Below are 21,929 nucleotides of genomic sequence, written 5' to 3' on the forward strand. Positions count from 1 at the left end.
AGTTGCCGTGGGCCTGGGGCCTCCATTTGTAATTGCCCAGTTACCAGCACCACCTCCCAACATCAGGGGCCAAGCTGGCTTTGGCTCTGCACACACACCTGCAGAGGGTCTCCATCTGCCCTGGGCAGAATCCAGCGCTGACTCTCTATTGGTCAAATCTTCCCGAGGCCCACCCCTCATCCCTCCCACCTCACCCCTGCTGGCTTGGTTTACTGTATCCCTCACCTAGGTTCCGGAGTCTGTGACCTTCCCATCTTTCTCCTGGGGGCCCTGCCCCAGCCCCCGCCACTTTGTTCCACTCCCTGGTCAAGAATGATCAGAGACCAAGGGACAGAGAACACAGGGCTTTACTTCCTGTCTGAACAAAATGGATAAACGGGGGCAGGCAGTCCTCAGGCAGGCAGGACTGGGAGAGCAGGGGGCTCAGGCCATCAGTCCTGGATCTGGCTCCATCCACCTCTTCTCTCTCAGGCTGGGCTTTGTTGTAGGTCCTGCAAGGTCACAGCGAGCCAGTGGGGGCTCAGTCTCGGGGTGCCCATTAGATCGTCAGCCCCTGCTTCCTACGGACTCATCTGTCACGATTCCAGCACAATCGGGGCAACTGTCTGCACTTGCCACCTGGGGTGAAAGAAACAGTTCAGTCGTGAGTCAGAACAATGCTGATTATTACGTGTGATCTGGATGCTGGAGGATGAGGCCCATCCGCCCTGTCCCTCAGAAGGCTCCAAGGCAACTCTGAGCAAGTGACAAGAAGCTGATGGGGAAGAGCCGGCTCAAGGGTCCCCAGGGGTCATTCACGTGTTCAGCAAATATTTACTGTGCACCTACTCTGGGCCAGGCAGTGACCTAGACACTGGGGACACGGCAACACGGCCAGGAGCACGAACGGAGGCAATCCCTGCTTTGGGAGCACTGACTTACCAGTGGGGGAGATGGACAATGAGAAAAGACCTAAGTCAAGTGTACCGACGGTGATGAGTCAGTGATGAGCGCTATAACGAAAAATAAAACAAGGAAGGAGGCAGGGAGGCCCAGGAGTTGGGGGAATCCTCATGGCGATGACTAGACGTGCCTCACAGGGAAGGTGATATTTGAGCAGAGACCTGAAAGGGATGAGAGGGAAGCCACGTGGACATCTGGAGGAAGGGTGTTCCAGACATAGGGAACAGTCAGTTCTAAGGCCCTGAGTGAGGGAGGAGTAGACAGGAGGGATTAAAGGAGAGCCGGAAGGCCAGGGGGTTGGGCCAAAGCAAATGAGGGGGATCTTAGAAAACAAAGGAGGGGGACTTCCATGGAGGTGCAGCAGTTAAGACTCTGCTCCCAGAGAAGGGGGCCCAGGTTCAATCCCTGGTCAGGGAACTAGATCCTACGTGCCTCAACTAAGAACCTGCATGTTGTAGCCAACTAAGACACAAAATGTGTGAAAGCGTGTGTTAGTCGCTCAGCCGTGTCCGACTCTTTATGACCCCATGGACTATAGCCCACCAGGCTCCTCTGTTCATGGGATTCTCCCGGCAAGAATACTGGAGTGGGTTGCCATTCCCTTCTCCAGGGGATCTTCCTGACCCAGGGATCTGCATTGCAGACAGATTCTTTACCATCTGAGCCATCAAAGCAGCCAACTAAATAATTTTTTTTAAAGAAAGAAAACAAAGGGAACTTCAGAAAACAGCCCTTTTCTATCTCCCAGCTGCCACCCTTACCTACCCTTCCCTCCCTCTGGACTCATCTCCTACTCCTCTTCTCTCACACCTTCCCAGCCACTCCGCCTCTTCCCTTGGTTATTTTAACAAGCTCAGCTCATTCCTGCCTCCAGGGCTTTCCACTTGCTTCTCCCTCTGCCTGCTTTTTAAAATCATCTTTCTCATCATCAGAATCCATTCTGCTTTGACCTCTTAAGAGGAAGTGCCTCTTCTCATCCTTCTCAATCTCATCTTTATTTTCCTCTTGGCAAGTCTCTTTTTCTGTATTCACACTGCTCATGAAAGCATTGACCTATTTATTGTGATCTCCTACCAGCTGTGAGTTCCCTAATGGTGGGGACCAGGGTCCCCAGCATCACAGCACAGGAGGGCACAGGGAGTGTGTGTGTGTGTGTGTGCTCAGTCGTGTCTGACTCTTTGCCACCCCATGAGCTGTAACCTGCCAAGCTCCTCTGTCCATGGGATTTTTCCAGGCAAAAATACTGGAGTGGGTTGCCATTTCCTACTCAGGGGGATCTTCCAGACCCAGGGATTGAATCTGCGTCTCTTGTGTCTCCTGCATTGGCAGGTGAATTCTTTACAACTAGTGCCACCTGGGAAGCCCGGGCACAGAGTAGGTGCTCACAAATGTCACTGGAACAATTTAGAGTCCTAGAGGTAACATTCAGGCTCTGCCCTCACACAGACATAGGTCCAGCCCTTCCCTGATTTTTATGTGCTCTGTGACCTTGGGCAAACTTTGCAACTCTCTGAGCCTCACTTTTCCCACAGGGGAGAGCACAGTGCCTGGCACAAAGTCAGGATCTATAAATATGAGTTGAAAAACTGAGTCAACAGTGCTTGACTCCCTTATTCAACACCAATCAGGCACGTATCAGTGATCTCTTTTTAATTCTATCCAGGTTCTGCCTCCCACCTTAAGGCAAAAAGATATGGCTGTGCCCCTTTTCCTGATGAGGAAGCTGGACAAGAGAGGTCATAAAACTTGGCGTGGGTTATACAGTTTAACTGAGAGCTTGCAAACTGGTGGCCCTTGTATTTTATTTAATCTGTAGCATTATTAAAAAAACTAGTTTCTCTGCTTGAAATCCTCCCTTTGTCCCACTTTCCCGCCTGACACTAGGCCCTGGGAGGCTGAGCACAGCCTGGTGGGACAGACGAGGGCAAAAGGAGAATGAGGCTGAGGTGTCTGATCCTCTCAACCCCTGCCCTGCTCCTTCCTGGGGAGCTTACCAGCAACCAGTGGCTGGAAACCTCTCTCCGGAGCCACAGCTCCTGTTTGGGGCCCTGTCCTCCAGCTCCATCTCTCACCAGGCCCTGGTGCAGCTGCTCCTTCCCCTCACTGCCTCAGGCTGCGCATCACAGCTCCCAGGTGTTGCTACTCCTGGGGAGTTGCACCACTGCATTCCCCTGCCATGTGAACAAGCCCAGGCTGGTCTGCTAGAGAAGACCACCAGGTGAAGACCTGATGTTCCCATTCAAACAGATCCCTGCTGACCCGCAAATGCCCTCAGAGGCATGAATAAATCCAGCAGCAACCAGAAGAACCACCCAGCTGAGCCCAGACTATGTTTCCAAAGTGCAGAAACGAGAGGTCAGTAAATGGTTATCATCTTAAACCACTGAATTCCATGGTTTACATGGATGTGCATTCTCAGTCACTCAGTCGTGTCTGACTCTTTGCAATCCCACAGACTGTAGCCCACCAGGCTATTCTGTCTGGATTGGATTTCCCAGGCAAGAATACTGGAGTGGGTTGCCATTTCCTTCTCCAGGGGCTCTTTCCGATCAAGGGACTGAACCTGCAGCTCCTGCATTGGTAGGTGGATTCTTTACCACTGAACCACCTGTGAAGCCCAGTTTATATGGATATGTCTCCTTTAAAATGACCTTGTTAGGGGCCCTTCAAATCCTGTCTGGTCAGAGTGTAAGCCAAGGTCTCCTCCCTCCCACTCCTGATGCCTCTCCCACCCAGCCCCCATTCTCACTGGTGAGGATGACGATGCCTGTGATGAACAGCACTGCTGCTACCATCAGCCCCCGTTTCCGGAGAGTGTCCTCGTCTGCAGAGAGAGAAATGGAGGAGTGTGATGAGAGGGGCCTTCAGCCTCCTTCCCCCACCGCCTCCCAAGAGTAACTTACCATAGAAGAAGGGGTCATCCTCCTTTGAACCTGGAGGGGAAAGAAGGGAGCAAAGGTTTATGGAGCGAATTGGAGAGTGAGAGAGTCAGAGAGGAGAAACCTGTATCTCAGCCTTGGTGCACTTAGGGCAAAACCTGAAGTCCTCACAAGGACCCAATCAGGTTCCCATCACCTCTAAACTCTTCTCGATTATCCCCTTACTCACTGTGCTTTACTCCCACCCCCATTCCCCATGGGTGAACTGTGCGAAACCCTGCTCACCCCAGGGCCTTTGCACTGGCCGTTTCTACTGCCAGAGGCTCCTTTCCTCGGGCATCCACATGGTTCCCCTTAGCTTCTTCTCATTGAGGTCTCCCTGGCCTTTTACAGAAAATGCTCTCTGACCACTCTCTCACCCTAACTCTGTTGCGTCGTTTTTTTTTTTCCCCCTTCATTTTTCTTGACAGCAACTTAATATATGGCTATTATTAACTTGTTATATACAGTTATCATCCTTATTTACTGTCTCTCTCTCACGAGAACATCTGCTCCATGAAGGGAGAAATTTTCATCTGTCTCATTCACTTCTGTACTCCTGGCACCTAGAGGAGGGCCTGGCCCACAATAAGTGCTCAGTGAATATTGTTTGAATGAATGAGTGAATGAGCTGTCTATGTGATCCATGGCTGTATCGTTTCCATCTGTTCACTGAGGCTGGCTGCACAGGAAGTGGAAGATAAGGCCAGGAGGGGAAGAATCAAGGTGCCCCTATACACAGAGCTCTCTGCTGACTCCAAACTGATCTCCAATGCACAAGTAAATCCATCTGAGACCAGAGAAGCACCCAGCCAAGCCCAGACTAGACTTCCAAATTGCAGATCTGAGTGCTAAATAAATGATTGTCATTTTAAGCCACTGGGTTTTGGAGTCATCTCTATGCAACACTCACACATTCATTCATCTATTCGGACATTTACTGTGTGCCCACCCTTTAGTCACTCACAAGAATACCTGCCCTGAAGTCAGGTGTTCACCCAACACCTGGCTACTGAGCATTCTTCTGTGCTATGCAGTATTGAGGTACTAAGAACACACAGTGAACAAGAAATAGCCTGTGTCCAGTCTGAGAAGGGAGTTACTGACCAGGCTGTCTGAGGATGGAGTTCTTCCTCTCGTGCCTGCTTGGGGATCGTGTCTTGGAGGGCGTGGAGCCTTGAGTGGGATTGGCAGGGGATTTCGTCTTGGAGGGCGTGGAGCCTTGAATGGGATCGGCAGAGAGAGCAGCCAGAGGATGGTGGAGGGCAGGAGTGACCCAGGGAGAGGAACAAGAGACACCACTGATGATCTTTGGGAGTAGCCCCTCTCCCACACCTACATTCAGTGAGCTGGCACAGGTTCCCCCCCGCCAACCCACGGAGGCAGCCAGGAGTGGCAGGTGCTCACCCTGATTAAGACCACCAGCCCAGGCTAGCTTGCTAACCCCCGAGGAGCTCCTGGCCCCTCTCTGACCTTCTGGATGGCCCCATGATCAGGAATAAACGGTAACATCTGTCAGACCCAGACAAGGGCCTCCAGGATCTTGACCGAGTCACAGAACTTGAAGATACTGGTTCGAAAACATGTTGAATATCACCTCTGCTCCCAGACCAAAAACATCAGAGGGTTCCTCTTTGTAAAAACATGACTATCCCCCAGGAAAGTCCTGCCCCTCTGGCACTGAGAAGCATCCCCAGTAAGGTGGTCACCCCTGACGGATGCCCAGATATGAAGTCAGCAAGCAGAGAAACTGCCTCATGACTGGCTCCCCAGGCCAGCCTCAGCGCCTCACTTCCTAAACATGAACCGACAGCCAAAGGTTACAAGATGTTCAGGAAAGCTTTTTCCAAGAAAAGGGAGCAGCAAAGTCATGGGCAAAGATGGAAGGATCACAGGAAATGTAAAAGGACAGCCTCAGCGGTATGTAGGGCTTATTGCCCCCTCCCCCAGTGTGAGGAAGCCTGGGCTCAAATTTTGGTTCTGCCATTTTGCACTGTGTGGCCTAAGGCCTGCCGAGTAACCTCTCTGGGCTTCAGTTTTCTTCTGTGTAAAATGGGGTACCAACAGCTCCTACCATGTAGGATAGTGATCAGTACTAAATGACTGATCACGTAAAAGCTTAGCACAGTGCATGGAGCAAACCCTCAGCACATTGTTGTATTGTCTACTTGGCTCCGACTCCCCCCTTCTGTGATCAGTCCGTCCACCTTTCTCTCGGGAAATGTTGCTGCTTCCCCAGACCATCTCAGTCTCCTATGGTAACCCAGCCACAAGGGGGAGCATGTGACCCAGTCTCATCCGTTCCTGTAGCGCTCAGAGGCTTCAGTTGTGTCCAACTCTGTGCTACCCTATGGACTGTAACTTGCCAGGCTCCCCTGTCCAGGGGATTCTCCAGGCAAGAATACTGGAGTGGGTTGCCGTGCCCTTCTCCAGGGAATCTTCCGACCCAGGGATCAAACTCGCATCTCTTATATGTCCTGCATTGGCAGGCGGGTTCTTTACCACTGAGCCACCTGGGAAGCCCCATCCTTCGCTAGGACCTTTCAAATTCCAAGTTAAAATTTTCAGCAGATGCTGGGTGAAACTCAGAAGTTCTGAGCCTGCAGGTGATGGAGCCACTTCCTTGCCAGGTGAAAGACAAGCTCCAGCACGAGAGAACAAAGACGCAGGAGAAAGAGAAGCTCTGTGGGGGCTGGGCAAGCTTGAGATTCAGCAGTGCCTTTACCTCTTGGCTCCTTGACCCCCTCGGCCCAGCTGAATTTTCATCATGTATAACCAGGGATATAGAAGAACACATAGAGTAACCCAGGTCAGCAAGGACTCAGAGTAAGAGAATCCAGAAATATGAAGATGTTTTCTCAACTGGAAAATGTGGAAACAGCTGCTATACCCCCACCCCCATGGTTGTACAAAATTAAAAAAAAACTCCCTTCCCCCAAGACATCGTATTTCCATCTGTTGTAAAATTGTTTTAATAGACAGACTCTGTCAGCAAGAGATGCGTTACTGTCATCACTGGGAAGTTATAACAATGATAACAACAACAACAAAAATCTACAGGGGGAGGACTTTCCCCATTAGTGTCCTTGTGCAGTGCCCAACCTGAGCAACCATGCATGCATTCCAGGTTGTGAGTGGCCTAAGCTATAGGACTTCCAGTGGGGGCTGCTTCTCAAATATGGGCCATCACACAGGCATTAGAAACCACCTATTACCTTTATTTCCGCTCATCTCCCTTTCCCAAATGTTACCTCCGGTAACATTGACTCACTTGTCCTGTGGTGAGTCACCTCTTCCCTTACTCTTGGTCTAATTGGTTCACACAGAGTTGACTGGGTTTTCCAGCCCCATGATGGGGCACAAGACTCAGCCCTGACCAATCGGAGCTGTTCATTTCCCAGGCTCCCATTGGTCAGTCATGGGCACGTGACCCCACCTGGGCCAATGAGAGTCAGCTCTAGGCCGTGTAGCTAGAGAGGCACTCTAGTTGCCTAGTTTGTAATTGCAACTTAGAACTAGTGGACCACTTTTGCCACTAAAGAGGGGAAAGCCCTCTTCAGAATGAAGACAGAAGAGCTGAGAGAGGAAGAAAGTCGTGATGACAGTGCTTGAGCTCTTTGACCCAGCTGTGCCTGACATTAGTGCCTCTGTACTTAACAAAGCATATATTGCTAATAATATTTTTTTTCAGTTGGGTTTTCTGAATTTTATAACTGAAAAGCTCCTGGTCTAACATTAAGAAGATCTACACCAAGGATAGGAGAAGGCAATGGCACCCCACTCCAGTACTCTTGCCTGGAAAATCCCATGGACGGAGGAGCCTGGTGCGCTGCAGTCCATGGGGTCGCGAAGAGTCGGACAGGACTGAGCGACTTCACTTTCACTTTTCCCTTTCATGCATTGGAGAAGGAAATGGCAACCCACTCCAGTGTTCTTGCCTGGAGAATCCCAGGGACGGGGGAGCCTGGTGGGCTGCCGTCTATGGGGTCGCACAGAGTCGGACACGACTGAAGCGACTTAGCACACCAAGGATAAACCCACAGGCACATTTCCCGCACCAGCCCTATGAAGGGACCTGAATCTATTCAGGGTCTTGGAGGGACTTCCCTGATTGTTCAGTGGTTAAGAATCCGCCTTCTAATGTAGGGGACACAGGTTTGACCCCTGGTCCAGGAAGATCCCACATGCCTCAGAGCAACTAAGCCCAAGGGCCACGATTATGGGGCCCAAGCACTCTAGAGCCCATAACAAAAAGAGAAGCCCGAGTACTGCAACGAAAACTCAGTGCAACCAAGACCCAGTGCAACCACTCTAGAGCCCATAACAAAAAGAGAAGCCTGAATACTGCAACGAAGACTCAGTGCAACCAAGACCCAGTGCAACCAAAATAAAATTAATTAATTAATTTAATCAAGTTACATTAAAAAAAAAAAAAAGAGGGTCTCTGAGTCTATCAAATTTGGAAATGCTGCAAACCAGATAGATGGTCCCTCTTGGGATGCCTGCTGCAAATAAGCTTTATTACGACTCTGAGAAGTCCCAGCAGATAGAAACGTGTTTAACTCAAGAGTTTCCCAAATATCTTTAACCGCAAACCAAAAAAAAAAAAATTGGAAAAATGTATTAATTCCCCAAACGGACGCTCTGAGAAACGTACTCAGGGAAATGCTGCCCTAGATGGAGAATTAAACACAACTCAAGTATGTTGCTGTTTTAGTCCCAGGTCTACCTTGCGTTGTGCTCTTGTCCGTCCCCTGACCTGTTGTTAGCAGCACCTCCGTTTCCATCGGTTGCTGGGTCTGGGTGTCCATCTGGTTTGGTGTTGCTTCTACTCAGGGCAGAAGAGAAAGGCGGGGAGGGTGAGAAAGGAGTGAATCATGGACCTGCAGAAAACAACAAGGGTCCTTCTCCCTGAACCAGGCTGGCTAAAATCAAAGATGTCCACAGATAAATGTCGCTGTGGGGGTGAGAAAGGGGGACCCTCTCACGTGCCACTGGTGGCAGGGCAAGTCGGTGTTCTTGTGCCCCACAGGGTCATGAGTAAACTTCACAGCCAGGTTCCTGGACCCTCATCCCTGGTGTGTCACTGACTTTTGGTGACTCCTTGGGCGAGTGACTCTGAGCCTCCTGTAAAATGAGGATAGTCCTCATTTCTTTCTCAGAGGGCCTGTGTGAGGACTGAGTGAGTGAATGCAGGGTAAGTATTTAGAGCCATGACTGTCCCTTCATTTGTGCTGTAAGTGCTCAAGGAGGAAGGGACAAGGTTTCTCATTGTGGTGCTGTGAGCAGCAGGATGAACTGAGCCTGGACGGAGCCATGCCTGAAGGTTTATCCCTGGACTTTTCAGTTACACAAACCCAAAAACTCTCATTTGGTTCAAGCTTGAGATTTTTGTTGCTGTGAAAGGATGTTGACAGACCCATTCCTTGTTCGTCATCTGGGGCTGGAGTAGGGACAGGAATGATTTCAGTCGCTGGATCTGTTGGAATTGTGACCTCCTTTGATATCTGTCCTGGAAAATCAAGGATGAGAAGTCAGGGGGGAGCCTTTGGTCCCCCTTCTCTCACCAACACTCCTACCCTCCCCTCCCTTCTGAAACCTTGGTGGTCTGCTGGTGGAGCAGCAGTTGACCGATCAGCTTTGGTGGAAATATTTTAGAAATGCTAACACCGCAGCACCCTACCTCCAGCTGCCTCTCCCTGTCCATCCTCGTGGGATGAGAGAGGCAGTTAAGGCAAGTACGCCCAGGTGCTAGAGTCAGCCAGGGGCCTGATCTCAAATTCTGTTCCCAATAACTTCCTTGCTGTGTGACCTGGAGCAAGTGAAACCCGTCCCTCTAAGCCCTGGTTGCCCCCTCCGCAAAATGGAGATAATTCTTGAATCTACTTCTCAAGACTGTAGAAAGGGTGAAATGAGATGGAGGTGGGAAGAATCTCGCCTACTGCTTAACATGCAGTCTGTGCTGGATATCAGATATCGGATATCGTATCTATCTATCAATCGCCACTGCCCCCAGCCTGGCCCCGCCTCCATCCTCTCCCTCAGGGACCATCGCACAGCCTCCTCCCTGGTCTCCCTGCTCCCCACACACAGCCAGAGGGAGCCTGTGAACCTGATTCAGATCAGGCTGCTGGCTGAGTGCCTCCTCTGGCTCCACCTTGCTCTGGGTGAGAGCCAAAGCCCTCACGTGGCCCATAAGTGTCCCCCCCACCAACCCAATCTCCTGTCACCTCTCTGACCTCTCCTCTTTCCACCCCACCCTTTGTTCATCCCAACCCAGGCCCGGCCTGTCTGCTGTCACTCACACTCTCCAGACAGAACTCATATTCCTCACATACCTGCTTGGCTCATCCCCTCCTCTCCTTGTATCTGCCCAAATGTCACTTTCTGGTGAATGTCACTTTCTGGTGAGGTCTTCCCTGATCACTCTATTTAAGCAAGCCTCATTTCTCTCCTCTATTTTCTTTCCATAGCATTTTTCACCTTCTAGCATATAATATTGGGTTGGCCCAAAAGTTCATTTGTTTTTTTCCATAAGATGTTATGGGCCAACCCAATATAAGTTACTGAATGCATTTGGTGTCTGCCTTCCCAATTATAACGTAAGCTCCTGTTTTATGCCTTGCTGTTTCCCCAGTGCCTAGAATAAGATCTGCTCAGTGAATGCTTGTTGAACGACTGAATGAACACATGAAAACCATTTTATCCCAGAGAAATGGGGCAACTTCAGTGCAGAGTTTGCTCTGGGTTCCGGGGTTAGAGCCCAGCCCCTCCACACACTAGCCTCTGGCCCAGGGCACTTTCCTTCACTGAGCCTCAGTTTCCTCATCTGTAAAATGGGCATAATAGCATCATAGATTAGAGCAGAAGCTGAAACAAGCACCTGCAATGCAGAAAGCACCTGCAAGGATCCCCTGTAGATACTGTTTTCAGAAGACACTTCACAGGCAAGGGTGCTGCTGCTACTGCTGCTGCTAAGTCGCTTCAGTCGTGTCCGACTCTGTGCGACCCCAGAGACGGCAGCCCACCAGGCGTCCCCTTCCCTGGGATTCTCCAGGCAAGAACACTGGAGTGGGTTGCCATTCCCTGGACTGGCCTCAGCTCACCTCCTTTCCCTAATCACATATCACCAGAGGAACCAGGAAGCTCCTGTGTTGTGAGTCGAGGGTTCCTGGCTGTCAAGTAGAAAACCTACACCCATCTCCCCGCCAAATCAAACTCTGTGAGTTCTTCTTGGACGTCAAATGGAGGATGCTCAGCAGGACAGGCCCTGGCCAGACTCACTGGAAGCAGCCACCCAGGTCTGAGGTATCTAACAGGGTGTAACCTTGGCCCCCTTACTGGGGCACCCGCTTCCTGGTGCCAGCTCAGTAGAAGACTGAGAACACAGGAGAGAGAACCCAGATTCACCAGGCAGCCACCCAGCAACACAGGCACTTGAAGTGGGGCTGGGGGCTCTGCAGCAGGGTGGAAAGAAAGGGCTGGGCCTTACCTCTGGTGGGGAGAATCAGGCCAACGGTGATGAAGAGACACAGGCGACCAGAGGGCGACATCTATAGAGCAAGTCAGAGCTGGGGTCAGCCAAGATGTCAGTGAGGCAGGGACAGGGCAACCCCCGGGATCCTGCAGCTCCCTTCCTTACCCTGAGCAGGCCCCTCTGGCTTCAGAGACCCCTGCTAGGGCTGATGGTTGGCTGTGGGGAAGGGGGCCAAGGGGAGGGTCTCAGAAGTGGAGGTTTCCAGCAGTCAATCCTTCATTCCCTCTTCAGGTCCCCAAAGATAACAAAAAGCATCAGTCTACACCAGGCTCCAAGAGGCAGCCACTGCCCAGGGCAGTCCCCCTGCCCCAAGAAGTGGAGAAGCACTCATGGGCCGGCTGGGACTGACCCTGCTGGGCAAGGGGAAGGCGCTGGGGCACAGAAAAGGAGATAGGAGGGCCTCGGCCCTCCCTCTGGGGCTGTCCTCAGAGCGAGGAGCCAGCAAGGAGGGGGAAAGAGGAAGAGTGAGTAATGTACTTCTGATCTCAGAGGAAAAAGTGAGTTGGTGTGAGGGCCTCCCAGCAGGGACAATAGAGCGGGATGCTGGGCAGATCTGGGCGAGTGAGAGGGAGGTAGGCGAACTGGGGAGACTGAGGCAGGAGAAGCTGAGCGGTGCCCACATGGCGGTGCCGAAGACAGCGGGACGGAGAGTGAGCATGAATGGGGGGCGGAGAGGCGCCGAGAGGATGGTCTGTACCCACCTGAGCCCGGCGCCTGGGCAGAGGGGAGCGGATGGAGGAGAGTCAGAGGAGACACTCACGTCAGCGCCGGGGGTCCGAGCCGGCAGCCTCGTAGGGAGAGGGCAGCGGCGGCGGCTGCGTCCAGGCGGAGGGTGTGGCCAGGGGAGCGCGCTGGCGGGCGGGGACCGAGACGGGCTCAGTCATTTCCTCCCGGGTTTCCTGGCTTCAGAGCCCGGGGTGGGAGCAGGAGGGGGAGACGTTGAGGGCGATGCGGGGGCCTGGGGTGAGAGGTAGGGCGGAGGCCTCCACCCACCCCGCCTAGGGGAGGCTGGGGGTGGGAACTGCGGGGTGGGCAGGTCTAGGCGGGGTGGGGTTTGAGGAAGTCAGGGAAGCAGGGGAAGGGGTCTACTCTGGGGTCTCGGGGATGGGCAGCTGGGTTGGGGGGTGGTGGCATGGAGGGAAGGGAGGGGAAGTTTGAGGGGTTCCGGGAGAGGAGGAGGCCACTAGGGAGCTGGCGGAGGGGAAGGAGAGGAAGGAGGTAAGTCTGGGGATGGGGAAATAGCTCCCCAGGTTAGATTTTGCCCCCTCCCCCGTTTCCTCCCCACAGACGAGAACACACAGACAGAAGAGGGGGAGAAACCAAACGCAGATTTATTAAGCTCAAGACATAGACACCGAGGGTGCAGGGGACCGGATCTCCTAAGAGGAGACAGGGTAGTCCCGGGGAGCAGCACCCCGGGACGGTGAGGGGCTGAGCGTGGACTCGAGGACCCCAGGAGATGGAGGCCTGAGTCTCCGGATCTGGGATGCAGGGGGTCGTCATTGCCAAGGCCTAGGGAGGTGCAGCGGCTCCAGCCTTGGAGTGGGTGGGGCGGCTCATTCAGGGGAATGCTGCCAGGGGGGCCAAGCTGGGGTCCCCGCCGCCTCCACCCGATCCTCAGGCTCCTGCTCTCAGGCAGGGACTGCAGTGGAGGTGACCACTACTGGTTCTACACGCCGCCACCTCCGGGTGCTGGGGAGAGACAGAGAGAGAGACAGAGCCAGGGAGCTTCAGTCGGTGACAAAAAGGGTGGCAGTGGGCCCTTCATCCCCAGCATTGAGGTCAGGCCTGCAGATTGTCACCCCTGAGCTCCCTTCGGATGTTGTCTTGCCTCCCTGCGCTCCAATGTCTGGTCCATATAGAGACACCTTGGTAGCTTTTGTCCTATCCCACAGGACACCTGTGATGAAGCTGGGGACCCCTGGCCCACCCTGGACTCTTCTGGGGTGTCCCCCTGCCAGAAGAAGAGTCTCCATCCCTCTGCCAAGCCCCCAACCTCTTCCTACACTCCAACACTCCATCTCTGGAACTTGTGTATACAACAGGAATTCTCCTGTGTCCCACCCACTTGGGACCATCATTCAACTGTCATGGGTCAAAATCTCATATATACTCTTAGACTGTGGTCAGGTGTCTGGGCCAACCCCTTCATCATTCACAAAGTGACCCCTTAATGTTCTTAAATCTCATGAAATAAACATGAAACAAAACACATGAAATTCAACATCAAATCCTCCAAATGTTGATTACCCCAAGGCCCCTTTTTTTTTTTTTTTTTTAGTTCTAAAAACAAAAGAGCCAAAGAGATTCCCATCTCTGGTTTTTAAAAGTCCCTGGAAAGGACACAGTTCCACCAAAAACAGGTCGAGATATTTTTACATAATTAAAATGAACACCCCCAAGGAGTCACAATCTTTCTTCTACATGCTTATCCCTGCTCCTACATCCTACATCTCTCTCCACCTTCCTGTATAGCCACCTGCCCTGACTTTCCCCTCCTCCACCCACCACCCCCTCCACTCTCCACTCCCCATCCTCCATCCCTCTTCCACCCTCCACCCCACCCCATCCTCCTCCACCCTCCATCCCACTCCCTCCTATATTCTCTCTTTTCTTCCCCAATATCAATTTTTAAAATCTGCATTCTATATGTCTCTCCTGTTTTTTTGATACAATTATTCTTAAGCCCTTCCTTCCTTCCTTTCTGCCAGCCTGCCTTCTTCCCTCCCTCCATCCCTTTTTCCCCTTGCTTCCTTTCTCTTCCCTCCCTTTTTCTCAGTCATTTCATCCTTGATTGTCCTAACTGAACAGGAAAGTCAAGAAATCATTCTATCTTCCTACCTTCTCTAGTGCTCAACTCTGCCTTCATTCTGATTGCCAACGTTCTTTTCCCACGTGGGACCCCTCTCTTCACAGGCTGTGGCTCTCTCCTCTGGAGAATGAGTTCATCCTTGCTTTTATAAGATTAGGTACTTGTTTCTGGGCAGCTTCAAGGACTCTTTAGGAGTCCATGTCACATCCCACTAACTTTATGCTTTAACAGGTTTGATGTGTGGAATCTCGGCTGCACTGTTGGCGGCCCCATTCTTAGGGAGATCCAGCACAATGTCCCCTTGGACTCCCCTCCCCACTCCCACTCACCCTCGCAGAACCACACTCTCTCACACCCTCACCTGAGGAGGGAAGCTCCGACTTACAGGATTTGCATGTTGGGCTGTGGAAGCAAAGATGAGAGAGAAAGGCATCAAGAGACTCAACTGAGCAGGCTTTCTGGGAAACACCTGGCTGGCTCTGGGATCCCTTTGGTTATGGCAGCACCCCTGGGGGCTCCCAGGCTGTTCCCACCCCTCCCCTTCTCTCCCCTCTGCTGCCAGACCTCTCAGACCTGGAGTCCGCCTTTCTGCACTTCACCTTCTTGCCTGTTAGGAGAGACAGAGAACAGAACAAGGACACAGGACATAAGGGTATGGACAAAAGCCAGTAGGGAAATTGTAGGTGCCTGGGGACCCCGAGGGGCCTTCTTGGAGGGGCTTTGGAGCTCAGGAAAGGGTCACACTTACTGAGGATAATGAGGATGCCCAGTAGGAACAATATGGTAGCCAGAGTCATGCCCACCGTCTGCACAGTGTCATAGTCTGGGGAAGACATTGGAGGTCATCAAAGTGGGGTGGCTCCTCAGCCGCCCCCCCACCCTGGAGCCTTGGCCTCAGTTCAAGGCTGCAGGCTCCTCCCATGGGTTCATATGAGGATCAAAGACATGGCCCTTGGACACCAAGTGCTCCCCTTAGACCTCTGCCCACTACCCTTCTCTGGATTCTTCGGCCATAGACATAGATAGGACCTTCTTCTACTGCAATGGTCCCCAGCATTTCGGGCACCAGGGATTGATTTTGTGGAAGACTATTTCTCCACGGACAGGGGTTAAGGGATGGTTTCAGGATTATTCTCATAAGGGGAGGGCAACTTAGATCCCCCGTGTGCACAGTTCACAATAGGGTTCCTGAATCAATTAGAATCTAAGGAGGCGGAACTCAGGCAGTAATGCCAGTGATGGGGAGCAGCTGTAAATAGAAATGAAGCTTCACTCGCTTGCTCACTGGCCACTCACCTCCTGCTGTGCGACCTGGTTCCTAACAGGTCACTGACTGGTACCAGTCCTTGGCCCAACCACTGGGGATCCTTGTTCTACTGCATTTACTTTTTTCAGCAAACAGCCTTCTCTGTGGTCTCTCCGTCATCCATCCCCCGACTCAGCGCCTCAGCCACAGAGATCTTGTTAACACTTGAGTCCAGTCAGGGTCCTCCTGAGCTCAGAGCACACCACTCCACTCCCTCTAACCTCCACCTCATAGCAAAGAAAAGCCAAAGTCCTCCCTACACCCCAGGAGGCCCTGTATCGTCTTGTCCTGATCCCTTCTCAGACCTCATTCTACTTCACTCTCCTCCTCAATTCCCTTGTCCAAGCACACGGGTCTTCCTGCAGTTCCTGGAGGCTATCAGGCATGGTCCTACCTCAGGGTCTTTGCACTTACTTGCTGGGCCCTCTTCCTGAAAGCTCCTCTCTCAAATATCCCTCCCTTACCAACTCCTGGAGTTTGTTCAAATGTTGGTGACCCCTTCTCTGGCTGTCCTATTTAGAATTTCCCATCCTCTCCTCAACATTTCTTAACCTCAGTCTTTCTTTTATTTTCCTTCATAAGAATTATTCTTATCTAATATGCCACAGTACATATCTATAGAAATATTCACTCTGGACCAGCAGTGGTCCAGGCCTCTGCCCTCAGGGAGTTGTCTTTCATTTGTGATAAACAAAATAAAACCACAAAACTCAGTCATGGGACCATGCCCAGATCTATGTGTGGCTTCTCTTGTTGGGGACTCAAGAAGGCCTCTCCTGACAGTCATTATTTGATCTGAGGCCTGAAGAAGAAAAGGGAGCCTTAGCTAGCTGTGTGGAGGGCTAGAGGAAGCGTATTCCAGCAGAGGGAACAGTAAGTGCAAAGGTCCTGAGGCAGAAGACAACTTAGAACATGGAGAAGAGTATGAGTGAACAAAGGGAGAGAGAAGGAGGGTCTATAGAGAGGGAACTGGGGTCAGGTCTGCTAGACCTGGAGTCACTTTTTGAGCTTCAGTGCTATGCAAAGACTTAATGATATCTGAGTAAATCTTCCCCACAGTCCTTATGGGTGAAAACTTAGTGTTCTTATTTGCAGAAGGGCCCAGAGAGACAGAGTTGCTTGCTCAAGGCCACACAGCTAGTGAGTGGACCAGCCAGGATTCACATTCAGCCAGCCTGGTGTCAGAGTGGTTGGCTTCTCTGATGACCCCAGAAAACTGGCCCAGAGTGCTGGTGAAGCCTGAGGAGGATCCAAAGAGGGTACCCCCTCCCCAAGTCTGATTCAACCCTCCATAGGCCAAGCTGATATCAATTATATCCACATGGTCATGTGGCCAGTGACCCAGCACATAACATGTAAGCCATAGCTGAAGCCACTTCAGCAGTGGCCTGTGGGGATCTACAGCCACCCCTCCATCCAGCCCCTGGGTACCTTCGTCGCAGAATCTGCCACTCACCATAGTAAAATGGGTCAGGATCCTGAGGAACTGTGGGAAGAAGGCAGAGAGAGAGGGAAAAACATTTCAACACTTGGCTTCTTAATTATTTGAGGATCCTAATGGGGCCACTGGCCAAGTGGTTTCTGTGTAGAAATCAGATCATTGAGACCCCTTGCTCTGGACAATGTAGCCTCACGGCAGGACACAAAACTTAGACTGGAGCATAAGCTGGATTCCAGCCCCAACTCACTCCATTGGTCAATACCTTCCGTTATATAATGCCCAACCTACCTAATTGTACGTGGCAGTCCTGATCCTAGACCTAGGAAATCTAATGCAAGCATGGACTCATTTCTTGAGAAACACATATACACTCTCTTTTGCATATGATGCTGGGAGTATGAATCCCACTGGAGAACTAACTGCTCAGTGTATCAGCTTCCCCTGAACACTCCCTACAACTTCTCAGTCTTCTGAGAGCTCTCATCCACTTGTTCCTACCACCAAATCCAGCAGAGAGGAACTGTCCAAAAATTTATATTATTCCTATATTACTTATTTCTCAGACACCATCAAATTAAAGATTCAAAGTTGATTTTGTAGTAACTTTCCCAGTGTGTACATGTATGCGTGTATATGTATGTAACTATTTTCACTTTTCACTTTCACACATTGGAGAAGGAAATGGCAACCCACTCCAGTGTTTTTGCCTGGAGAATCCCAGGGACGGGGGAGCCTGGTGGGCTGCCGTCCATGGGGTCGCACAGAGTCGGACACGACTGAAGTGACTTAGCAGTAGCAGCGGCAGCAGTACCACATAAAAACATACTCATCCGCTAGAAGACTCACCCTGATTTCTAAATGTTAACATGTGGATAATGCTTCCTTGGTGGCTCAGGTGGTAAGGAGTCCACCTTCAATGCAGGAGACCTGGGTTCAATCCCTGGGTCAGGAAGATCCCCTGGAGAAGGGAATGGCAACCCACTCCAGTATTCTTGTCTGGAGAATTCCATGGACAGAAGAGCCTGGCAGGCTGCAGTCCATGGGGTCGCAAAGAGTTGGACAAGACTGAGCAACTCACACTTTCACTAATGTGTGTATATATGTGTGCGTTTTGTGTGTGTGTGTGTTTACTTTTCCCTATCTCCCACCTCCCTGTCTTAAATGGTAGTCTCCTCCAGAAGAACTCAGAACATCCTTCCCATTCACAAAACCCATCCTGATGCTTCCCTAATACACTGACAGCTTGTAGTACACCCTGCCTTGTTTAGAGTGGAATTCTGCAAAACATGCCCCACTAGGGGAGGAGGGTGTACTGGGAGTGCTAGGGTGATGCCAGATGTTGTCATTAGTGTCCTTCCCCCATCCAAGCTCAGCAAGGACGGCTACCTTGAGGTTGGGAAGGAGAACGTGTGACTAATTCTGGCCAATGAACCATGAGTCTGGTCTGCAGCATTAACTGCCCATGCAAGAGCTCTCTTTTGCCTTTGGCTTGGTGACATGAATGTTCAAGATTGTGGCTGCTCCAGTTTTCTTTGAGAAGTAGAGACCCTAGTCAACCCATTGTGGACACATAATCTAAGTAAGAGATCTACTTTGGTTGTCAGAAATCACTGAGATTTTTGGTACTTCATTTGTTGTTTAGTAGCTCAGTCGGGTCTGACACTTTTGTGACTCCGTGCCCGCCAGGCTCCTCTGTCCATGGGATTTCTTCAGGCAAGAATACTACAATGGGTTGCCATTTCCTTCTCCAGAGGATTTTCCTGACCCAGGGATCAAACCTGTGTCTCCTGCATCTGCAGGCAGATTCTTTACTGCTAAACCAGCAGGGAAGCCCTTGGTACTGCATACTGTAGCTTAAACTGACTGATGCAAGACCCTAAATAGCACTGATTCACTGTAAGTTCACCCTCTTCAGCTCCCTGTCCAGTCTTCAAAGAGACATTCTTAAAAAGAAGCTGATATATATATCTCTACACCTTCCAACCCTTGTTAATCTCTCAAGAGAAAACAGGCCTTGGGCTCAGTGTCTTCAGCAGGTAATAATATCTCAGTAGACTGTTATGACATTATTTGATTTTCTCCTTTGTTTATTTATCTAAGCTGCATTTGATAGCACTGATTCCATGCCAGGCTCTCTTCTGAGCACTTTACAGATATTACCACATTTAATTTTCACAGCCGTTCTCTGATATAGGCACTATCTTCATTCTCTTTCCACTAAAGAGGAACACTGAGGCCCAGAAAAGTGAAATTGGTTGTTTATGATAATTTTAATACTTGCTTTCAATGTAAGACAAAAAAAAAAAACAAAACCCTGATTTTCCATTTGTGGAGCTGATATAAAATAAAGCTAACAAAGTTTTTTAAAAGTTAATCCTTTGAAGGAAAAAATGTTAAATATCAGTGTGGGGAACATTTGGACAGGGCAAAAACCATGAAGGTGGTACTCATAAGCATCGAGACGGGAAAATAGTATTTTAGAGTCATCTCTGCTCTGTCTTAGCTCCCCTACCAGATGCAGAGCAAATTTATTTGACTCATCTCTGCTGTTAATCCTGGCATGTGTAAAGTTGTTCAAAAACTTTTCTAGAATGAATGGATGAATGAATGAATGAACCCCTGCTAGGCAGCATCAGAGATGGAACAGTTGCATTATCCTGCGTTTCCACACATCCTGCCTCCCCAAACCATCTGAGAAGCCCTGCCCCAGAAGGTGAGCGCCTGCCCCAGAATCCTCTCTGGTTCCTCTCTGGTTCCACCCTCCCGGGGTGCTCCTTGCTCCATGCAGAAGTTCCTCTCTAGTTCCTGCTGTCCCAGCAATCTGGGTCCTCATGGCGAGGCTGAGCTAAGGGTGGAGCCAGGAGGCAGGAGAAGGAATGTGCACCACTCCTGGCCAGTTGCCAAGGAGAATCAGGAAGGAGGTGGTTACTATGGCAACTGGAGCATCTTGAGAGGTGAGGAGAGGTGATGGATCTGGGTACCCCAGGCTGGATGGGGTCCTGTGTGGGACTTGAGGGTTGAGTTTCTAACTCCGGGGCCAGCCCTGATTCCCTCTGCTCCCTTTGTACCTCCTATTGTTGCCCCTGAACAACTGGCTTGTGGCCAAGCCAAGGGTCCTTTTTAAGGATAGAGACCAAGGCCCAGTTGTGCCTTTCCATCTCCTTTCTATTTGCCCCCAACACACCCTCCTGCTCTCTGACAGGGTGGGGGTGGAGGCTAGGGGTGCAAGGGAGCCGTCCCCCTCCCTAACGATCTGTTAATTAATTTCATTAAGCGGTTTATGACAGGCAACATGCGTTTCCTGCCCCCGGGTTTCCCAAGACCTGTGGTCCCCTCTCCTGCTGTGACTGGGGAAAGGGTGTGTGGGGGGGAGGGAGGCAGGGCATCTTCCTCCCACTTCTGCCCGTCTGCTGCCATCGATCCTGCTAACCACCATCTCTGCGAAAAGAAGTGCTGGGCTCCCGCCAGGGCTGCTGGCTCAACCCTGCCCCCTCTCCCTAGGGTGGCTTCCAGCCTCTGCAGCCGCCCCCCACTGCCCCCCCTCCCCGCCCTGCTTCAAATTCTGCAGATATGGTTCAGTGCAGCAGCCCCCGCCTGCCGGGAAAGGGGGCAGGGAAGGAGAGATCAGAGTGGAATTGGGGTTCCCTTCAGTGCCAGAGGCTCCTCAGCAATGATGGCCTCTTGCCTGACCCTGCTCTCAGGGCTGGAAACTCCCTCCCTGCCCACCTCTCCCCCACCATGAAAGCATTCTCCCCCCTTGTTCCTCTGCAGAAGTAAGCTCAAGAAAGGGGGACTGTTGTGGGGACCGAGTATTTCAGGGGTGCCTAGTCGGGCTAATGGTGTGAAATGTCTATCTCTGTGTGACTGGAGGGAGGTGGGAAGGCATCTGTTTGCACACCCAAATGCACCTTTTGGACAACACCCTTGAATGAGGGCTGGGAAGGAGGGTCCTGCCACCCATCCCCGCAAATGGGGGTTCACTGCAGTGGTGCAGGCCCCACCCTGTGCCACCCCTCCTTTTTCCCATTTCTGTCTCACGCTGTCGGTTCTTCTCTATCTCTCCCCCTCTGTGTCTTTACGCCTCCCTCTGTCTCTCGGTCCTTATCTCTTCCAGGCTGTCTCAGTCAGTCTCTTTCTATATTCCTTACTGTCTCCCTCTCTCTTGCTCTCTCCATCTCTTATTTCCTACAGCTCCTGTCTTTCCCTCTTTCTCCTCGCTTCCCTCTGAACCTGCCTGTCAGAGATTTCAGGAAACACCCACCACAGGTGCCAGCACTAGAGAGAGAGAGGGAGGGGAAAAAAAAAAAAAAGAGGGACATGGACCCCGTCCCCTTACGTTCCGCAGGGACCATGAAATCTGCGCGAACCTCTGTGGCTACAAACCCAGCGGCTCCCACCCTCGAAGCCCATTTCTCCGAGTCCACTACCACCGCGGCGCTGGACCAGCTGCATGGTTGCTATAGCTACCGGTCCGAGCATCCTTTCTCCCGGGACTGCCGCTCTCCAACCACCGGTCCCGCACAGGAACCGAGACCACCGGGAGAGGGTGCCCAATGGAGTACCGAGGGGTGCAATGCAGGGGCCTCCGCCCATGTGAGGAGGGGACATCCCCTTCCCCATTCCCCTCCCCTTTCAGTACTGGGCTCTCCCCCAGATCCTCTGTCAAGCTCTAAGATCCCGGAGCCCCGCTTCGCCCTTTCCCCAGGCGACGCTCACCCTTTGTGGGGACCTGGGTCGCCATGCCGGGCTGGAGCAAGGGGCGGCTGGATGTAGAGGCGGTGAAGGAGCGCTGGCTGCAGCAGCTGGAAGCCGGACCGACTGTTGTCAGGGGTAGATGAGGGGGGGAGCCCTGGTGTTCGGGGGGCCGTAGCCAATGGGGGCCCGGAGAGCCCGCCCCCGTCCCGGCCACCCCCACCCCCGCCCCCGCCCACTGCCGACGTCCCCGCCCCTTCCCCAAGGGTGGGGGCGCCCTC

The 21,929-nt window shown here is 51.8% G+C and overlaps 2 protein-coding genes across 13 annotated transcripts; both read right to left on the bottom strand.

Moving 5' to 3' along the window:
- Positions 1–329: 329 nt before the first annotated feature.
- On the bottom strand, positions 330–12,316 carry FXYD5 (FXYD domain containing ion transport regulator 5). Of its 8 annotated transcripts, none has more exons than XR_011467673.1 (9): positions 11,503–11,758; positions 11,353–11,413; positions 9,280–9,372; positions 8,590–8,688; positions 4,968–5,081; positions 3,846–3,875; positions 3,692–3,766; positions 922–1,103; positions 330–618 (listed from the first exon to the last, which is right to left on the bottom strand). XR_011467673.1 is itself a non-coding variant. In XM_014478325.2 (9 exons), exons 3-9 carry the CDS (start codon positions 11,411–11,413, stop codon positions 569–571), a joined length of 522 nt encoding a protein of 173 aa, XP_014333811.1. In that variant the 5' UTR covers positions 11,503–11,553; positions 12,099–12,312; the 3' UTR covers positions 330–568. The 8 variants fall into 8 exon arrangements, 7 of the variants coding, with proteins under 7 accessions (XP_014333811.1, XP_070244057.1, XP_070244055.1 ...); XM_014478325.2 differs by lacking the exon at positions 922–1,103 and adding an exon at positions 12,099–12,312 and having other exon boundaries at positions 11,503–11,553; XM_070387956.1 differs by lacking the exon at positions 922–1,103 and adding an exon at positions 12,158–12,310 and having other exon boundaries at positions 11,503–11,622.
- Positions 12,317–12,660: 344 nt separating this feature from the next.
- Positions 12,661–21,929, bottom strand: FXYD7 (FXYD domain containing ion transport regulator 7). Of its 5 annotated transcripts, none has more exons than XR_011467675.1 (7): positions 21,673–21,851; positions 16,972–17,001; positions 14,958–15,032; positions 14,774–14,816; positions 14,571–14,611; positions 14,239–14,351; positions 12,661–13,089 (listed from the first exon to the last, which is right to left on the bottom strand). XR_011467675.1 is itself a non-coding variant. In XM_070387964.1 (7 exons), the coding sequence occupies exons 1-6, from the start codon at positions 21,695–21,697 to the stop codon at positions 14,244–14,246; spliced, it is 291 nt and encodes a 96-aa protein (XP_070244065.1). In that variant the 5' UTR covers positions 21,698–21,851; the 3' UTR covers positions 12,661–13,089; positions 14,239–14,243. The 5 variants fall into 5 exon arrangements, 4 of the variants coding, with proteins under 4 accessions (XP_070244065.1, XP_070244064.1, XP_070244067.1 ...); XM_070387964.1 differs by having other exon boundaries at positions 14,239–14,329; positions 14,783–14,816; XM_070387963.1 differs by having other exon boundaries at positions 14,239–14,329.

The sequence above is a fragment of the Bos mutus genome, chromosome 18 (genome assembly GCF_027580195.1).
Source record: "Bos mutus isolate GX-2022 chromosome 18, NWIPB_WYAK_1.1, whole genome shotgun sequence".
In the NCBI taxonomy this organism is placed as follows: domain Eukaryota; kingdom Metazoa; phylum Chordata; class Mammalia; order Artiodactyla; family Bovidae; genus Bos; species Bos mutus.

Bases quoted from the DNA above. Each gene is read 5' to 3' on its own strand.
- FXYD5 (XM_005896098.3), bottom strand. From the start codon at position 11,413: ATGTCGCCCTCTGGTCGCCTGTGTCTCTTCATCACCGTTGGCCTGATT. The intron at 9,373-11,352 runs GTAAGGCCCAGC...TTGATTTTCCAG, and splicing joins CCTGATTCTCCCCACCAGAG to GACAGATATCAAAGGAGGTC. The intron at 3,767-3,845 runs GTAAGTTACTCT...CTCTCTCTGCAG, and splicing joins GGATGACCCCTTCTTCTATG to ACGAGGACACTCTCCGGAAA.
- FXYD7 (XM_070387963.1), bottom strand. From the start codon at position 21,697: ATGGCGACCCAGGTCCCCACAAAGG. The intron at 14,612-14,773 runs GTCTGGCAGCAG...TTGCTTCCACAG, and splicing joins GCGGACTCCAGGTCTGAGAG to CCCAACATGCAAATCCTGTA. The intron at 14,330-14,570 runs GTGAGGGTGTGA...CTCATTCTCCAG, and splicing joins GTCGGAGCTTCCCTCCTCAG to AGGAGAGAGCCACAGCCTGT.